General features: G+C 43.8%; 1 protein-coding gene across 6 annotated transcripts in view; it reads right to left on the bottom strand.

The window, feature by feature from the left end:
- The window catches only part of CLYBL (citramalyl-CoA lyase), a 341,524-nt gene extending 324,986 nt beyond the window's left edge, over window positions 1-16,538 (bottom strand). For 5 of the 6 annotated variants that reach the window (XM_049867122.1, XM_049867123.1, XM_049867120.1 and 2 more), the window contains exons 1-2: window positions 16,469-16,516; window positions 10,801-10,921 (exon numbers count right to left, since the gene is read on the bottom strand). In XM_049867122.1, coding sequence (XP_049723079.1) covers window positions 10,801-10,892 — 92 coding nt within the window. In that variant the 5' untranslated portion in view covers window positions 10,893-10,921; window positions 16,469-16,516. Of the gene's footprint in view, window positions 1-10,800; window positions 10,922-16,468 lie in introns of all 6 variants that reach the window. The other variant, XM_049867124.1, reaches the window with a different exon arrangement.
- Window positions 16,539-18,509: the final 1,971 nt, after the last annotated feature.

Raw genomic sequence — 18,509 nt, 5'->3', positions numbered from 1 at the left:
CTGATTTTAAACTTTATATGGAAATACAAGGACTTTCTGTGAAAAAACAGAGAATAAGTCCTATTTCAAGACTACTGTAATCAAGTGCGTGTAATACTGGCATAAACAGAAACATGTAGATGAATGGAACAAAACAGAAAGTCCAGAAAGAGACCCACACTTACATAGGCAATTCATTTTTTACAAAAGCGAAGAAAGGATAGTCTTTTCAACAAAGGGTTCGGAACAATTAGATAAGCTCATGTGAAAAAAGGAAATGTGACTCAGCTCACACCACATACAAAAATTATATTTATCATATGAATCACAGACCTAACTGTGAGAACTAAGAATATACTTCTAGAAGAAAATGTTCATGACCTTGTGTTAGTCAATAATTTCTGAAACAGGACACAAAAACATGAACTATAGAAGAAAAAGTAGTCAACAAATTTAACATTACAAAAATTAAAAAATGTTACCACTCAAAAGACAATGTTAGAGCCCCTGAGGGAGCAAGAGAGCAGTGGGATGCAGACCTCAAATTCTTGTAAAAAGACCAGACTTAATGGTCTGACTGAGACTAGAAGGACCCCAGAGGTCATGGTCCCCAGACCTTCTGTTAGCCCAAGACAGGAGCCATTCCCAAAGCCAACTCTCCAGACAGGGATTGGACTGGAATATGGGATAGAAAATGATACTACTGAAGAGTGAGCTTCTTGGATCAAGTAGACACATGAGACTATGTTGGCATCTTCTGTCTAGAGGGGAGTTGAGACAGCAGAGGGGGTCAGAAGCTGGCCAAATGGACAAGAAAATAGAGAATCGAGGGAAGGAGTGTGCTATCTCATTAGGTGGAGAGCAATCAGGAGTATATAGCAAGGTGTGTATAAATTTTTATATGAAAGATTGATTTGATTTGTAAACTTTTACTTAAAGCACAATTAAAAAAAAAAAAAAAAAGACAATGTTAAATACTGATGTGGATTGAACTGCATTCCCCCAAAATATGTATTGAAGTCTTGGCCCCTGTCCCTGTGAATGTGATCCTGTTTGGAAATAGGGGTTTTCTTTTGTTACGTTAATGAGGCAATGCCAGAGTAGGGTGGGTCCTACCCTAATCACTTCTGAGTTATGCAAAGAGCAGAACAGACACAGGACACACACAAGGGGAAGACAGGCTCCATGTGAGGACCTGTCTATAAGCAAAGGAACGCCAAGGGCTGGTGGCAGACTCCAGACTAGGGGAGAGGTCCACACAAGTAAACAACATGGCCAAGATGCTGAAGCGGACTTTTAGCCTCCAAAACTATGAGAAAATAAATTCCTGTTCTTTAAAGCTACCTATTTGTAGTCTGGAGCCCTGGTAGGGCAGTGGTTAAGAGCTCCGCTGCTAACCAGAAGGTTAGCAGTTCAAATCCACCAGCCGCTCCTTGGAAACCCTATGGGGCAGTTCTGCTCTGTCCTATACGGTTGCAATGAGTCAGAATTGACAGCAACAGCAACAGGTGTTGTACGGGTTTTATTTGTAGTTATTCTTTGTTACGGAAGCAGTAGGTAACTAAGACAACTAGCATATAACCTAGAACACTCTCTCCTAGGTATCTACCCAAGAGAAGTTAAAACATTTTCATACAAATATGTTTACAAGACATTTTATAGGAATTTTAGTCATAATTGCCAAAAACTGGAGACCAGTGAACAGATAAACACACTGTGGTGTATCTATACTACAAAATATTACTCAGCAATAAAAAGGAACATCCACTCAAAAAAACGTAATCAATGTCACTGAACTGTACATATATAAATTGCTATACTGGTATATGTTCTACTGTGTATATTCTCAACAACAACAAAAATAAATTATATAAAAAAAAAAGGAATATCCATGCAATAACACAGTTTAATCTTAAATACATTTTGTCAGTAAAAAGCCAGATCCAAATGGCTACACATTGTTTGATCCTATTTATATGACACCCTGCTAGAGGTAAGACTATAGGGAGGAAAACAGCCCAGTGGTGCCAGGCTTTTAGACAGAGACGTACTGTCTATGAAGAGGTAGCCTGGGGGAGCACTTGGAGGTGGAAGAACTTTTGTGTATGAAAGTGTGGTGGTAGACACATAACTCTATGCATTTGTTAAAATCACAGAACCAGAGAAAAGCGTATTTTACTGACTGTAATTTTTTTTTTTTTTAATCAACTAGGATGTGCAGGGAAAGGTAGAATGCAGACTGACAAATGACTCTAGCTGTATGACAAATGAACCACATAATCACACTTGTAAGGGTCGGGACAGAAAGGAGCTGACCTAAGTAACTTTAGAAAATGTGCATTTTTGACTGGATACTTTAAGATTAAAAATAGAAAGAACTGTACACAAATACAGTACTTTAGTTTCTAAATTCATTTCTCATATGGATATAGGTTAAAAATTCTAAAACTATTTGTGTACTAAAACTCATTGCCGTTGAGCTGATTGACTCATAGCAACCCTATAGGACATAGCAGAACTGCCCCATAGGGTTTCCAAGGAACAACTGGTGAAAATGAACTGCCCACCTTTTGGTTAGTGGCTGTAGCTCTTAAACACTGGGCCACCAGGGCTCCTTATTTGTATACTTTTTTTTTTTTATTTGTATACTAGGGTTGAATAAATGAGTAAAAAATATTGTAGATAATGAGAACTAGGTTTCTCACTGTCTGAGAGAGAAGTTACAAGTAAGGATAGGAATAATGCCAGACTGGAGCCTGGAATGTTGGGTTGGAGTCACTGGTATTAATGGACTCAAGTTTTTGTTTAAACAGACAGACAAATAGATAGAGATGTCTATGTATGCGTGAGTTAGTATGCATATATCTCCTAGCTCTATTAACTGAGAGAGGCTAGAAGTAGCAATGGGGAAACCTAGGGCCCAGACCTTGATTTCTAAATGCTGTTCTCCAAAAGGAACCCCTGGATGGTACAAACGGTTAGCATAGCTAAGCTACTAACCAAAAGGTTGGAGGTTTCACTTCACCCAGAGGAAGAAAGGCCTGGTGATCTACTTTGGAAAAATCAGCCTTTGAAAACCCTATGGACCAAAGGCCCTGAATAGCTCATGTCATGTTGAAAGAGAACAAAGTTGGAGGACTCACACTTCCTGATTCTAAACATATTATACAATTACAGTAATCAAAACAACCTGGTACTGTATAAAAATGGACATATATGCCAATGGAATAGAACTGACAGTCCAGAAATAAACCCATACATCTCTGGTCAACTGATTTTTGCCAAGGGTGCTAAGTCCATTCGATGGGGAAAGAAGACTCTCTTCAACAAACAGTGTTGGGAAAACTGGACTTCCACATGCAGAAAATGAAACAGGATCTGTGTGTCACACCATACACAAAAACAAATTCAAAATCGATTAAAGACCTAAATGTGCAAACTAAAGCCATAAAATTCTTACAAGAAAATGTAGGGCAACACTGTCGGGCCTCGCATTTAACAATGGATTATCTAATATAATAACAAAAGCATAAATAGCAAAAGAAAAAAATAAATAAGTGGAACCCCATTAAAACTAAAAACTTCTGTTCATCAAAAGAATTTACCAAAAAAGTAAAAAGACAAGATACTGACTGGGAGAACATTTTCGGAAACCATACATCCAACATGAACTAATAACCAAAATATATGGAAAAATTTGACAAGTTAATAACAAAAAGACAAATAACCCAGTGGTAGAAAGGCAATGGACTTGAACAGACATTTCATCAAAGAGGATATTCAAATGCCCACCAAACACATGAAGAGATGTTCAATGTCATTAGCCTCAGAGAGATGTAAATCAAAACCACAATGAGATACCATTTCATTCCCGCTAGGATGGTTAGGATTTAAAAACAAAATAACAAATATTGGCGAGGAAATTGGAACTTTTATCTATTGCTGGTGGGAATCCAAAATGGTACACCCATTGTGGAAAACGGTAAGGCAATTCCTCAAAAACCTAAAAACAGAACTAACATATGACCCAGCAATTCCACTCCCAGGTACATGCCCAGAAGACTCGAAAGCAGAGACTCAAAAAGAGACTTGTACATTGGTGCCCTGTTCTTCATATAGTCCAGCTTCTCATATTATTTGCTCAGCATATAGATTGAATAGGTATGGTGAAAGAATACAACCCTGACGTACACCTTTCCTGACTTTAAACCAATCAGTATCCCTCTTGATCTATGTAAAGGTTCCTCACGAGCACAATTAAGTGTTCTGGAACTCTCATTCTTCGCAGTGTTATCCATAGTTTGTTATGATCCACACAGTCGAATGCCTTTGCATAGTCAACAAAACACAGGTAAACATCCTTCTGGTATTCTCTGCTTTCAGCCAGGATCCACCTGACATCAGCAATGATATCCCTGGTTCCACGTTCTCTTTTGAAACTGGCCTGAATTTCTGGCAGTTCCCTGTCGATATACTGCTGCAGCCGTTTTTGAATGATCTTCAGCAAAATTTTGCTTGCATGTGATATGATATTGTTCTATTATTTCCACATTCTGCTGGATCACCTTTCTTGGGAATAGGCATAAATATGGATCTCTTCCAGTCAGTTGGCCAGGAAGCTGTCTTCCATATTTCTTGGCATAGATGAGTGAGCACCTCCAGCGCTGCATCCGTTTGTTGAAACATCTCAATTGATATTCCATCAATTCCTGGAGCCTTGTTTTTCGCCAATGCCTTCAGAGCAGCTTGGACTTCTTCCTTCAGTACCATCGGTTCCTGATCATATGCCACCTCTAGAAATGGTTGAATATCAACTAATTCTTTTTGGTATAATGACTCTGTGTATTCCTTCCATCTTCTTTTGATGCTTCCTGCATCGTTTAATATTTTCCCCATAGAATCCTTCACTATTGCAACTCGAAGCTTGAATTTTTTCTTTAGTTCTTTCAGCTTGAGAAACGCCGAGTATGTTCTTGCCTTTTGGTTTTCCATCTCCAGCTCTGTACGTCATTATAATACCTTACTTTGTCTTCTCGAGACGCCCTTTGAAATCTTCTATTCAGTTCTTTTACTTCATAAATTCTTCCTTTTGCTTTAGCTGCTTGACATTCGAGAGCAATTTTCAGGGTCTCCTCTGACATCCATCTTGGTCTTTTCTTTCTTTCCTGTCTTTTAATGACCTCTTGCTTTCTGCATGTATGATGTCCTTGATGTCATTCCATAACTCGTCTGGTCTGTGGTCACTAGTGTTCAGTGTGTCAAATCTATTCTTCAGATGGTCTCTAAATTCAGGTGGGATATACTCAAGGTCATATTTTGGCTTTCGTGGACTTGCTCTGATTTTCTCCAGTTTCAGCTTGAACTTGCATATGAGTAATTGATGGTCTGTTCCACAGTCGGCCCCTGGTCTTGTTCTGACTGATGATATTGAACTTTTCCATTGTCTCTTTCCACAGATGTAGTCAATTTGGTTTCTGTGCGTTCCATCTGGTGAGGTCCACGTGTATAGTCACCATTTATGTTGGTGAAAGAAGGTATTTGCAATGAAGAAGTCGTTGGTCTTGCAAAATTCTATCATTCGATCTCTGGCATTGTTTCTATCACCAAGGCCATATTTTCCAACTACTGATCCTTCTTCTTTGTTTCCAATTTTCGCGTTCCAATCACCAGTAATTATCAACGCATCTTGATTGCATGTTTGATCAATTTCAGGCTGCAGCAGCTGATAAAAATCTTCTATTTCTTCATCTTTGACCCTAGCGGTTGGTGTGTAAATTTGAATAATAGTTGTATTAACTGGTCTTCCTTGTAGGCGTATGGATATTATCCTATCACTGACAGCGTTGTACTTCAGGATAGATCTTGAAACATGCTTTTTGACGATGAATGCAACACCATTCCTCTTCAAGTTGTCATTCCCAGCATTCCCAATCATATAATCCGATCGAAAATGGCCAATACCAGTCATTTCAGCTCACTAATGCCTAGAATATTGATGTTTATGCATTCCATTTCATTTTTGATGATTTCCAATTTTTCTAGATTCATACTTCGTACATTCCAGGTTCCAATTATTAATGGATGTTTCCAGCTGTTTTTTCTCATTTTGAGTCATGCCACATCAGCAAATGAAGGTCCCGAAAGCTTTACTCCATCCACATCATTAAGGTCGACTCTACTTTGAGGAGGCAGCTCTTCCCCAGTCATCTTTTGAGTGCCTTCCAGCCTGGGGGCTCATCTTCCAGCACTATATCAGACAGTGTTCCGCTGCTATTCAAAAGGTTTTCACTGGCTAATACTTTTCAGAAGTAGACTGCTGGGTCCTTCTTCCTAGACCGTCTTAGTCTGGAAGCGCAGCTGAAATCTGTCCTCCACGGGTGACCCTGCTGGTATCTGAATACTGGTGCCATGGTTTCCAGCATCACAGCAACACACAAGCCCCCACAGTATGACAAACTCACAGACACGTGGGGGAATAAACATAAAGGCAACCGAATAAATAAGTGAAGATGCAACAATTCTTCCTTACAGAATAATTCAACTAATAAATGTAGAAGAGATGAGGGAAATATAAAATCACCATTAAAATATCACCATACTAATTCCTGCAGGAAAGAGCCACTGTTGTATGCTAAAATTAGTGGCTGAAAATTTAAGCAGAAAACAGGATATTTGCATAGTCTCAAAGTATCACTCTCAAAATATTTAGTCTTTAGAAAGGGAAAAGTACTAAGTTTAGAGCAGCTATCTAAGCTACATCTACTGGTCCCCCCATCCAGAGCAAAAGAGAATGAAAACAACCAAAGACACAAGGAAAATAGGAGTCCAAAAGAACTAATGTACCAATGAACCACAGTCTCCACCAGCCTAACCCCAGAAGAATTAGATGGTGCCCAGCTACCACCACTGACCACTCTGACAGGGATCACAATAGAAGGTCCCAGACAGAGCGGGAGAAAAATGTAGAACAAAATTCAAATTCACAAAAAAAGACCAGACTTACTGGTCTGACAGAGACTGGAGGAACCCTGGAGACTATGCCCCCCCAAACACACTGCTAACTCAGAACTGAAGACACTCCTGAACACCACCTTTCAGCCAAAGATGAGACAGGCCTATAAAACAAACAGTAACACATGTGAGGAATGTGCTTCTTAGTTCAATCAAGTATACAAGACCAAATGGGTGACACCTGCCCAAAAGCAAAGATGAGAAGGCAGAAAGGGACAGGAAAACTGGACAAATGGACACAGAGAACCTGGGGTAGAAAGAGGAAGAATGCTGACATATTGCGGGGATTGCAACCAATGTCACAAAACAACTTGTGTTTAAGTTTTTGAATGAGAAACTAATTTGCACTGTAAACTTTTATCTAAGGCACAATAAAATAAATATTAAATTTACAGTGGAGAATCCTGGCAGATACCACCTTAGCCAAGTGGTCAAGTTTAATATCACAGTAATACATAGCAACATCATAACCACCACCCCATATGACGAACTGAGAAGGGCACACGCCCCCTGTGGTATCCTTTCCAGTAATGCAGAACCTCAGTCTGATCATGAGAAAACACTGGAAAAAACCAGGTTAAGGTGCATTCTACAAAATAATTGACCAATACTGGAGAAGGACACCATGCTTGGTAAAGTACACGGTCAGTGAAAAGAGGAAGACCCTTAACAAAATGGACTGACACAGTGGCTGCGACAATGGGCTAACACATAGCAACAACTGTGAGGATGGGGCAGGGCTGGGAAGTGTTTTGTTCTGTTGTTCATAACGTCACTATGAGTCAGAACGGACTTGACAGCTCTTAACAGCAACAACTCTTCAAAAGTGTCAAAGTCACGAAAGAGAAGGAAAGAGTGAGGAACCCGTAAATTGGAGGAGTCTAAGAGATACAATGACTAAATGCAATGTGAGATCTTGGACTCTATCCTGGAACAGAAGAAGGACATTCAGTAGAAAACTGGTGAAATCTGTATAAGTTCTATACTTCAGTTAACAGTATTATAACAAGGTTACTTTCTTAGTATTAAATAAATTTCTTAGTTCTATGGTTTTATGTAAGATGCGAATGTAAAGGGAAGCTGGCCTTAGGGCTGCTCTCTGTACTATTTTTACAACTCATAAGTCTAAAATTATCTCCAAAAAAAATTTTTTTTAAAGGACACCACTAAGAAAATGAAAAGGCAAACCACAAACTTGAAGAAAATGTTTGCAAAGCATATATTCAACAAAGGACTTTTATCTAGAATATATAAAAAACTCTTGTTGTTGTTGTTGTTAGTTGCCACTGAAGTGACTGTGACTTCTGTGTGCAAAGTAGAGCTGTTCCATAGGGATTTCAAGTCTACGACCTTTTGGAATCAGATCACCAGGCCTGTATTCCCAGGCATCTATGGGTGGGTTTAAACTACCAACCTTTCGGCTAGTAGTTCAGCGCTTAACTGTTTGCACCACCCAGGGACTCCTTAAACTCAACACTAAAAAGACAAACCAGTCATTTTTAAAATGGAGGTGGCAAAGGATTTTAACAGATACTTCACCAAAGAAGATACACGGTGGCAAATAAGTTCATGAAAAGATGCTTAGTATCATTAGGCATAAGGGAAATGCAACTCAAACAACAATAAGATACTGCTACACAAGTAAGAATGAAGAACACCAAAGGCACAAGGTAACTATAAGCCTAAGAGACAGAAAGGACCACATAAACCTGAGACTACATTAGCCTGAGACCAGAAGAACTAGATGGTGCCTGGCCGTAGCTGATGACTGCCCTGACAGGGAAAACAACAAAGAACCCCTGAGGGGGCAGGAGAGCAGTGGGATGCAGACCCCAAGTTCTCATAAAAAGACCAGAATTAATGGTCAGACTGGTACTAGATGGACCCCAGAGGCCATGGTTCCCAGACCTTCTGTTAGCTCGAGACAGGACCATTCCCAAAGCCAACTCTTCAGACAGGGATTGGACTGGAATATGGGATGGAAAATGATACTGCTGAAGAATGAGCTTCTTGGATCAAGTGGACACATGAGACTATGTTGGCATCTCCTGTCTGGAGGGGAGATGAGAGGGCAGAGGGGGTCTGCAGCTGAACCGACATGAGGAGAGAGAGTGGAGGGAAGGAGTGTGCTATCTCATTAGGGGGAGAGCAATTAGGAGTGTATAGCAAGGTGTATGTAAGTTTTTGTATGAGAGACTGACCTGATTTGTAAACTTTCACTTAAAGCACAATAAAAATTAATTTAAAAAAAAAAGATAAGGCTACAAAAATAGAAGGAGCCCTGGTGGTGTAACGGTTAAGAGCTTAGCTACTAACAGAGAAGTCAGCAGTTCAAACTCACAGCCACTCTGCAGGAGAAAAGACCCAGTGATGTGCTCCTGTAAAGATGACAGCCTAGGAAACCCCAGCAGGCAGTTCTACTCTGTCTTATCAGTCAGAATCAACTCGATGGCACACAATGACAACAACAACAAACGGAGCATACCAAGTGTTGGCAAGGATGTGGAGGAACTGAAGCTCTCATACACTACTGGTGGCAATGCAAAATGGGATACAGGCAGACACTTTGGAAAACAGTTTGATGGTTTCTTTTGAAGTTAAACATACACTCTTCATGTGACCTAGCAATTACACTCCTAGATATTTAGTGCAACGTGTCCAAACACGAATCTGAATGTTCACAGCAGCTTTATTCATAATAGCTAAAATCTGGGAACAACTAACACCCAACTCAAATCACCTGATGAATGGATTAAACCAACTGTGGTGGTATCTCCAAAGAGCCCTGGTGGTGCAGTGGTTAAAGCACTCTGCGGCGAACCGAAAGGTCGGTGGTTTGAACCCACCAGCAGCTCCGTGGGAGAAAGATGTGGCAGTCTGCTTCCATAAAGATTTACAGCCTTGGAAACCCTATGGGGCAGTTCTACTCTGTCCTGTAGGGTCACTATGAGTCGGAATTGACTTGACGGCAGTAGGTGGCATATCCATACAAGGAATACTTCTCACCAACAGAAAAGGAATGAACTACTGATACCTACAACACGGATGAATCTCAAAATCATTATGCCACGTGAAAGAAGCCGGACACAAAAAACCACACACTGTACCATTCCACTTATTAAAAATCTTAGGAATGGCAAAATGATAGTGAAAGTTCAGTGACAACCAGGAAACAGCGACTGCAGCAATGGTATGCCTGGGCTGCCATATACAGGTCAGCGTATAATGACTCACGAGAGTCCATTAATCAGGGTGCGAGTGTTTACACCATCCAGCAAATGCTACAAATGAGGTCTCCCCACAACTGCTTCCCCCAGAGAACCAGCTGTCACACAGTGACACATCACTAAGTGGGGGAGGAAAGGATTAACTGCAAAGTGACTCATATGAGGAAGCTTGGGGTGAAGGAAATGTTCTACAGCCATCATTCTGGTGGTGGTTACGTGACTAAATATTTGTCAAAACTCATTGAACACTGAAAATCAGTCAATATTACTATATGTAAATTAAGCCAACCATGCCCCCTAAAAAAAATCCTACAGTGAAAGTCAAGACTACTTAATACAAGCACACATTAAAATTTCAAGAACCAGTTGTTGCCTTTCTGTTGAACAGAGAAGTAGATAATAACAGAAACAAAGACAAGTTTATCTGCGTCTGTAAGTCTGTATCTCAAAAGTTAACTTTATCCCTGTACTTCTTGCTTTGAACGTTTTCATATACCAACATGCTCAGGTTTTTCACATCTAGACAAGATCTGTTCCATAACTCAAAAGTCATATATATTCATTCTCTAATAAATCTACTCACCAAGGATTTCTGATGGTAACAGTACATACAGCAGCTACGGGCTGGTAATAACACACCACTGGCTGAGATTCACACCCTTTAGCCAAAGACATCAAGCCAATCAGAGAACTGACACGTTCAACTGTGAATAAGCAAAAGAAATGCTTGTTCCAGTTCCCAAGGCCCGGCAGTCATAATATCCCTTACTTTAAAAAGGCACAACCACATAGATATTGATGTTATCTGAAGTACGGGTCTCTAATAAATACAGCTGGGGTGAAAGGGACGCGGGTCAGAAGGAAAAGTGTATATAATGTAAGCATATTAGGTAAATGGGGTGTTCAGAAAATAATTCTGGAATTTCATTCATTCAGCAATAACTTATTGAGAGGGTAGAGCCCTGGTGGTGCAGTGTTTAAGAGCTTGGCTGCTAACCAAAAGGTCAACAGTTTGAATCCACCAGCTGCTCCCTGGAAACCCTACGGGGCAGTTCTACTCTGTCCTATAGGGTCGCTATGAATCAGAATTGACTTAATGGCAAGGTGTTTTTTTTTTTTTTCACTCTGTGCCAGGAACCCCTAGGTGGTGCCAACAGTTAGGCGCTCGACTACTAGACGAAAGGTCGGTGGTTTGAACCCACCCAGAGGCATCTTAGAAGACAGTTCTGTCTCAGGGAATATCTAGGTCAACTGGTATAACACAGTTTATAAAGACAATGTTTTATATCCTACTTTGGTGAGTAGTATCTGGGGTCTTAAAAGCTTACGAGCAGGCATCTAAGATACAACTATTGGTCTCTTTCCATCTAGAGCAGCAGAGAGTGAAGACAACCAAAGACACAAGGAAGCAATTAGTCCAAATGACTAACTGACCACAGGAACCACAGCCTCCACTAGCCTGAGACCAGAAAAACTAGATGGTGCCTGGCTACCACTACTGACCACTCTGACCAGGACCACAGTAGAAGGTCCCAGTTAGAGTAAGGAAAAAATGTAGAACAAAATTCAAATTCATAAAAAATCCCGGATTTACTGCTCTGAGAGAGACTGGAGGAGCCCCCAAGACGCCCTTCTAACTTGGAACTGAAGCCATTCCCGGAGATCACCATTCAGCCAAGTAACAGACCGGGCTATAAAATAAATAATAACACCAGTGAGGAAAGTATTCCTTAGAATGATCATCTATATGAGACCAAAAGGGCAACATCTGCCCAGAAGCAAATATGAGAAGGCAGGAAAACTGGATGAATGGAAATGGGGAATTTAGGGAGGCAACGGGGAGAGTGCTGACGCACCGTGGGGATTGCAACCAATGTCACGGGACAATTCACATATAAACTACTGAATGGGAAACTGATTTGTAAATCTTCGTCTAAAGCACAATTAAAAAAAAATTAAGAAGACAACAGGCCTGGCAATCTGCTTCCAAAAGGCCACAGCCTTGAAAACCCTGTGGAGCAGTGTTCTACTCTGCACACATGGGGTCCCCATGACTTGGATTTGACTTACTAGGCACTGGGGATGCAGCACTGAACAAAACAGATGAAAATCCCTGCCTCATGGTGAGTATATTTTGTGGTAGGAGACAGACGATAAATAAGGTAAACAAGTAAAATATGTGAAATGAGAATAAGTGCTGAGGAGAAAAATAAAATAGGTGTGAGGAGTCAGTCCTTCAGACAAGCCAGACGGATATGGTTTCCTCTCCCAGCTGGCTTCTTCAGGCCTCAGAACAAACCACCACGCCTACTGAGGCCTGATGCTTGTTAAACCCACTGCCATTGAGTCGAATCCTGATTCACGGCGACCCTATAGGACAGAGCAGAACTGCCTCGTGGGGTTTCGACGGCTATAAATCTTAACCGCAGCAGACTGCCACATCTCTCCTGAGGAGCGGCTGGTGGGTTGGAACTGCAGACGTTCTGGTTGGCAGGTGAACGCTTAACCACTGCACTACAGGGCTCCTTGTTAGCAGGGCTAAAAAGATACAGTTCTGGGCTAATCACACCCACCCCACCACCCCCACCAAGAAGTCAGGGGGCATGATGCAATAGGATGTCTGTTAGCAGGGTTAAATTAAAAAGATACACCCAGTCACTTAGCCCAAAATGTCATAAGCATACAGTCCACCTAGGGGACCCACCTGGTCACGGGAAGACCAGCAGCAGGTAGGGCCTCATTTAAGCCCTTCACCCACAACACAAAGTGGGGTGTGCAAGGAAGAATCATTATCTGTCCAGACAGCTTTTGGGGGGACTGCTCATTACAGAGGGGCCCTGGCGGCGTAGTGGTTAAGAGCTCGGCTGACAATCAAAAGCTGGGCAGTTTGAATGACCAGTGGCTCCTTGGAAATCCTACAGGGCAGTCCTACTCTGTCCTATAGGGTCACTATGAGTCAGGAGTGAGTCGAGGCAACTGGGCTCATTACAGAATGTTTCCGGTTGTATGCCGTCTGATTCTTGTAAAATAATAAAAGTTACTTTCCACGTGCTAACGTGTGTTCAGGCTCTGATCAGAAGGATGTGATATTTATGGAGAAATTCGTATTAGTTATTGGTGCCCTTTTTCTATTGGCCTCCTGGCTACCTCGAAACTGGGCACAGCCTGTGTGCACCACACAGATCTGGAGTGTCGTCCTGTACAGGGAAGGAGGAATCCTGGTGATGTGTGTGTTGGGACAGGAGGAGCTGTAGTTTTAAATCAGAGGTCAGGGAAGGCCTCGTTGAGAAAGGGACACTTGAACAAAGACTTGGAAGAGGTGACGGAACAGCCATGAGGCTATCTAGGGAAAAGCGTACCATGCACAGGGAAGTCGTACAAATGACCAGAGGTGGGAGTGAATATGCAAGGTCTGAGAAAAGGAGGCCAAGTTGTTGGAATATTTCCAAATCAATTCTTCACCAAAGAGTAAGTCAACTTTCAGGAGGGAGGTGCCAAAGAGCCTTACTATGCCTGGCACATGGTGGGTAACAGCTGTGGCTGCAGTGGGCAGGAAAAGCTCTCCCTCCAAGAAGCCACAATCTGAGGCACTGCCTTTCTCTGAGCAGAGGCCACGGGGCAAGAGGGACTCAAGACTATCATGGCTGGAGACAAGGTAGGCAGGAAAGCAGCAGAGAGAGCACTGCAACAGGAGCAAATGTAGAGGACTGCAAGGAGAGGTCAGGAAAGGTCCCCACCTACCGTCCATGGTGGATTGATAAACACCACCATGATAAGTGAAGAAGAAACTGAAGTTGTCAAGGATTTCATTCTACTTGGATCAACAATCAACGCCCACGGAAGTAGCAGTCCAAAAATCAAATGACATACTGCACTGGGCAAATCTGCTACAAAAGACCTCTTCTAAAGTTTTAAAAAGCAAAGGTGTCACTTTGATGATTAAGGTGCACCTCAACCAAGTCATGGTCTTTTCAATTACCTCATATACATAAGAAAGCTGGACAATTAAAAAGGAAGACAGAAGAAAAACTGATGCATTTGAATTGTGGTGTTGGCGAAGAATACTAAATACACCGTGGACTGCCAGAAGAATGAACAGATCAGTCTTAGAAGAAATACAATCACAACGCTCCTGAGAAGTGAGTATGGTGAGACTGTGGCTCACTTTGGACACATTATCAGGAAAGACCTATTGCTAGAAAAGATCATCACGGCTGGTAAAGTAGAGGGTCAGCGAAAAGGAGGGAAACCCCCAATGAGGTAGATTGATACAATAGCCACAATGAACTCAAACACACCAACAATCATGAAGGTGGTACAGGACTGGACAACTTTTGTTCTAAGGTTGCCATGACTCAGCACCAACTTGACAGCAACTGACAACAACATCAGCAACGGTGCCGATACTCTACACACAGAAGGAAAAGCCGCCAGAAGCTATCCACCAATCTGAAGCTACAGAAGTACAAACCAACTGCGTTAGAAATTAAGGTAACTCTAAGCAGACCTTCCCAAGCTGACACTCAGCTCCTTTACTTCTCCCAGCCTCCGTGTTCTGAAGGGGCCACAACCTGTACTGATATAACGCCTGGTGTAGGCTCCTTGGAGCCCTGGTGGCACAGTGGTTAAGAGCTACAGCTGCTAGCCAAAAGGTCGCCAGTTCAAATCCACCAGCCACTCCTTGGAAACCCTACAGGCGGTTCTACTCTTTCTCTCCTGTAGGGCCACTATGAGTTGGAATCAACTTGATGGCAACAGGTTTGGTTTGGTTTTTCCGTAGGTTCCACGAAACCCCATTGCTGAAAATCTGCTGCCTGTGGTCTTGGTGAACTGTGGAGGTGTGCTGACCATGAGCCAGAGTCCTAAGGTAGGTGAGAAGCATTGTGAGCTGAGGCCCACGTGTGTTAGGGGTGGGTGACTGTGTGTGGTTACTGGACACATTATTGAACGGCCCACAGAAGCAGGCCCCCTACAGGTCAGAAAAGGAACATCCTGGAAGTGTCTGGGTACACAGCCCTGGCTGCTCCTCCAGGCCTGGATCTAGGAAACAGGAAGATGGGCTGCATAAGACCCGGTGGGTACTGGCACAGGGCACTGGTGAGTCAAAAAGCACAGAGCAAGCAGATGTTAAAAGTTCTGGACCAGGAGCCATAGACTTGGTTTCTAAACACCATATCCGGTCATTCAGCTTTGAGAGTCACTAAACTTCTCTGAGCCTGTTTCCTCATCTGGCAAATGGTGAGTGCTAGACCAGCAGTTCTCAAAGTGCGCTCCAAGGACATGGGGTGGAGGGGTGGGTGTCCGTCCCCCGAGACCCTTTGAAAAGGTCTGGGGAAATCTCCTTTATCAGCATTTATGTGAGCCCCGAATTTCTTTGTATATTTCCCCAAAAAAGTGCCAATAGGAGAATCCAGCTGTCTTCTATTAAGACAAAAAGATTTTTAAAAATGTAAAAAGATGCCTCTCACTAAATATTTTTATTTTGGAAAATACAGTTACGTTTCATTAAAAATATGTGTGTTAAAATGTAATGGGTTTAATTTTTAAATGAATAAAAATTTTTCTAAGTTTGTTTTAATTTCTCACACCACGAACATTAGATAAAAAACAAAAGCTCTTTGGGGTCTTCAATTTCTAGTAGTGTATAGGGGTCGCTATGAGTCGGAATCGACTCGACAGCAGTGGGTTTGGTTTTTTTTTATTTTCGATAGGGGTCCCGGGACCAAAAAAGTTTGGCAACTGCTATGCTAAACAAACCAGTGGAGCGTGTTCTTGCTAGCTTCTTCAACCTGGGGCCGTTTCTTCCATAGAGTACCCACCAAACCCAACCCCACTGCCCGAGGTGGACTGCGACTCACAGGGACCCCACAGGACAGAGAGGAAACGCCCCATAGGTTTCCAAGGCTGACTGCCACTCTCTCCAGCAGAAGGGCAGGGGGTTCGAACCGCCGACCTTCCGGCTGGCAAATAGAGTGCTCCAACACTGCGCCACCAGGGCTCCTTTACAAAGTATCACGCGCACGTTAAGGTTTACATTTGTGGGGAGACCCTAGTTTTGTTTTGGGGGCTGGACGGCACTAGGGTTAAGAGTACAGTTTACGCCGGCTAGTATTTTCTACCCATTTTCTGCAGGGGCCCTCCCGGATGCAGTATGAGCGGCCTCGCGGGGTGTGGGTGGCCGAGCAGGGCCGGCCCGGCACGCGGAGACCAGCCGGCGGGGTGCCCGCGGGGAACTGGGGACCCGAACTCACAGCCTCGGCAGCACCGCCTCCGCTCCGCGCGCCGCCCTCCGCAGCAGACGCAGCGCCATCTTCCCCGTGTGCGCGCCCCGCCCCCGCCCCGCCCCACCACGTCCCCGCCCCCGCCACGCCACGCCCCCGACACGCCCCGACACGCCCCCGACACGCCCCCGACACGCCCCCGACACGCCCAGATCCCGCTTCTCTCCGCCCCACCTTCCCCCACCGACCGCACGACCACATCACCTGCCACGCCCCGCCCCGTCCTGTCGGCCGCGTGTCTGGCCGCGCCACGCCCCCTCCGGCGGCGCCACGCCCCTCCGACCACGCCACGCCCCTCGGCCCGCCCTTCTGGCTCCGCCCCCACTCCCCCGTGCCGCTCCTCCCTCCTCCAGGCACGACCTAACAGGTCGGGACCAGGAGGCCCAAGGTCGCTGGCCTGATGGGCCGAGTTCTCCGAATACTCTTCCTCGCTTAGGTGCCCACCCGAGGAAGGAGACGATCTGAATGGTTTTTTGAGACCACTGATCCTTGCATTTTCCCCGCCAGAAGCCGGCCAGATTTTCTGGGGATTTCTTTGCTGCGGCTGTTGCTAAAATGCAGCCTCGATCAGTTTGTGAGCCTCACCGTGTGCGTAGCCTGGTTAACAATCAATCTGAGAGGGACCCAAGGGAAGGCGGGAAGAGCTGCGCTGCGGGGCACACGTGCCCGTAACAGGACCAGAGGCAGCTTTGGGCCGCTCTCCGGGCCACAGGAACGCTTGCCGAGCAGGCTGGCCGCGGACACACCCTTCCCTCTCAGCCCGGCCTGTCATTCAGCGACCATTGCTCCTCTCGGGTTCGGTCCTGGGAGGGCTAAGGTATTCAGACGGGGCGCTCGGCCCTGTCCCACTGTGCGCCATCTGCTTCTCCACGTTACCTAATCCATACCTAATCCAACGAGTACTTCTACCTCCCTCTGCCTGAAAAGCCCTGGTAGCGCGACGGTTAAGCGCTCGGTGCTCACAGAGAGGTTGGCGTTGGAACCTACCCAGCTGCTTTGCCGCTCTGCGGAAGAAAGCCCTGATGATCTCCTTCTGCAGTTCTTCTCTGTCTCATGGGGTCACTATGAGTGGGAATGGACTGGATGGCCCCCAACGCAACAATTTACTGCCTGTTCCGCGTGGACGTTCATCTTCTGAGGGACAGAAGTAATATTGTTACATCCAATACTGGCAGGAGATGTGTGCTCAATTCTCCTGCCCCCCAGCCTGGTCCCACACCCAGTCCATCCAAGGCTGCCTCCCTTGTCCCCACACAAGCCATATTGGAGACGGAGAAAAAGGAAAAATCAGTAATGCTGACTCTGTCTTTATTTACAATTTTGATATTTTGTTTAGAATGGATTTTTTTTTACATGAACTTGGATGTTTTAAATATTATACTGAAATACCATTTATTGTAATTAGTGAGTTTTTTGGTACCCGCTCCTTTAATTTGGTATCCAAGGCTGATGCCTCACTTGCCTCACCCTAGTCCCAGTCCTGGTCCAGGCTGCTATCATTTTTAGGTGGATTATTCCAAAACCTCCCTGTGTCCATTCTTATCTCCTATAATAACCCTTTTGCTCCACAGCCAGGCTGATCTTTTAAAAGCAGGACACCCATCCCAGTTCCACAGTTTATTAGCTGCGTGACTTTGGGCAAGTCATTTAACCTCTCTGTGCTTCAGTTTCTTTTCTATAAAATAGGGATATAAATAGTACAATTATAGACTTGTTATAGGATACCAAAAAAACCAAACCCAGTGCCATCGAGTCGATTCCGACTCATAGTGACCCTATAGGACAGAGTAGAACTGCCCCATAAAGTTTCCAAGGAGTGCTTTGTGGATTTGAACTGCTGGCCCTTTGGTTAGCAGCCGTAGCACTTAACCACTATACCACCAGGGTTTCCCTATATTGAGTTAATATATATAAGAGCTTAAAACCTTGCCTGGCCCAGAGTAAGGGCTTGATCATGTCAACTACTTCTCATTATTATTATCACTTTGATTCCCTTCTTAAAACCCCTTGG

The sequence above is a fragment of the Elephas maximus genome, chromosome 23 (assembly GCF_024166365.1).
Source record: "Elephas maximus indicus isolate mEleMax1 chromosome 23, mEleMax1 primary haplotype, whole genome shotgun sequence".
Taxonomy (NCBI): domain Eukaryota; kingdom Metazoa; phylum Chordata; class Mammalia; order Proboscidea; family Elephantidae; genus Elephas; species Elephas maximus.
This window is presented reverse-complemented; position numbering and strand designations above follow the sequence as displayed.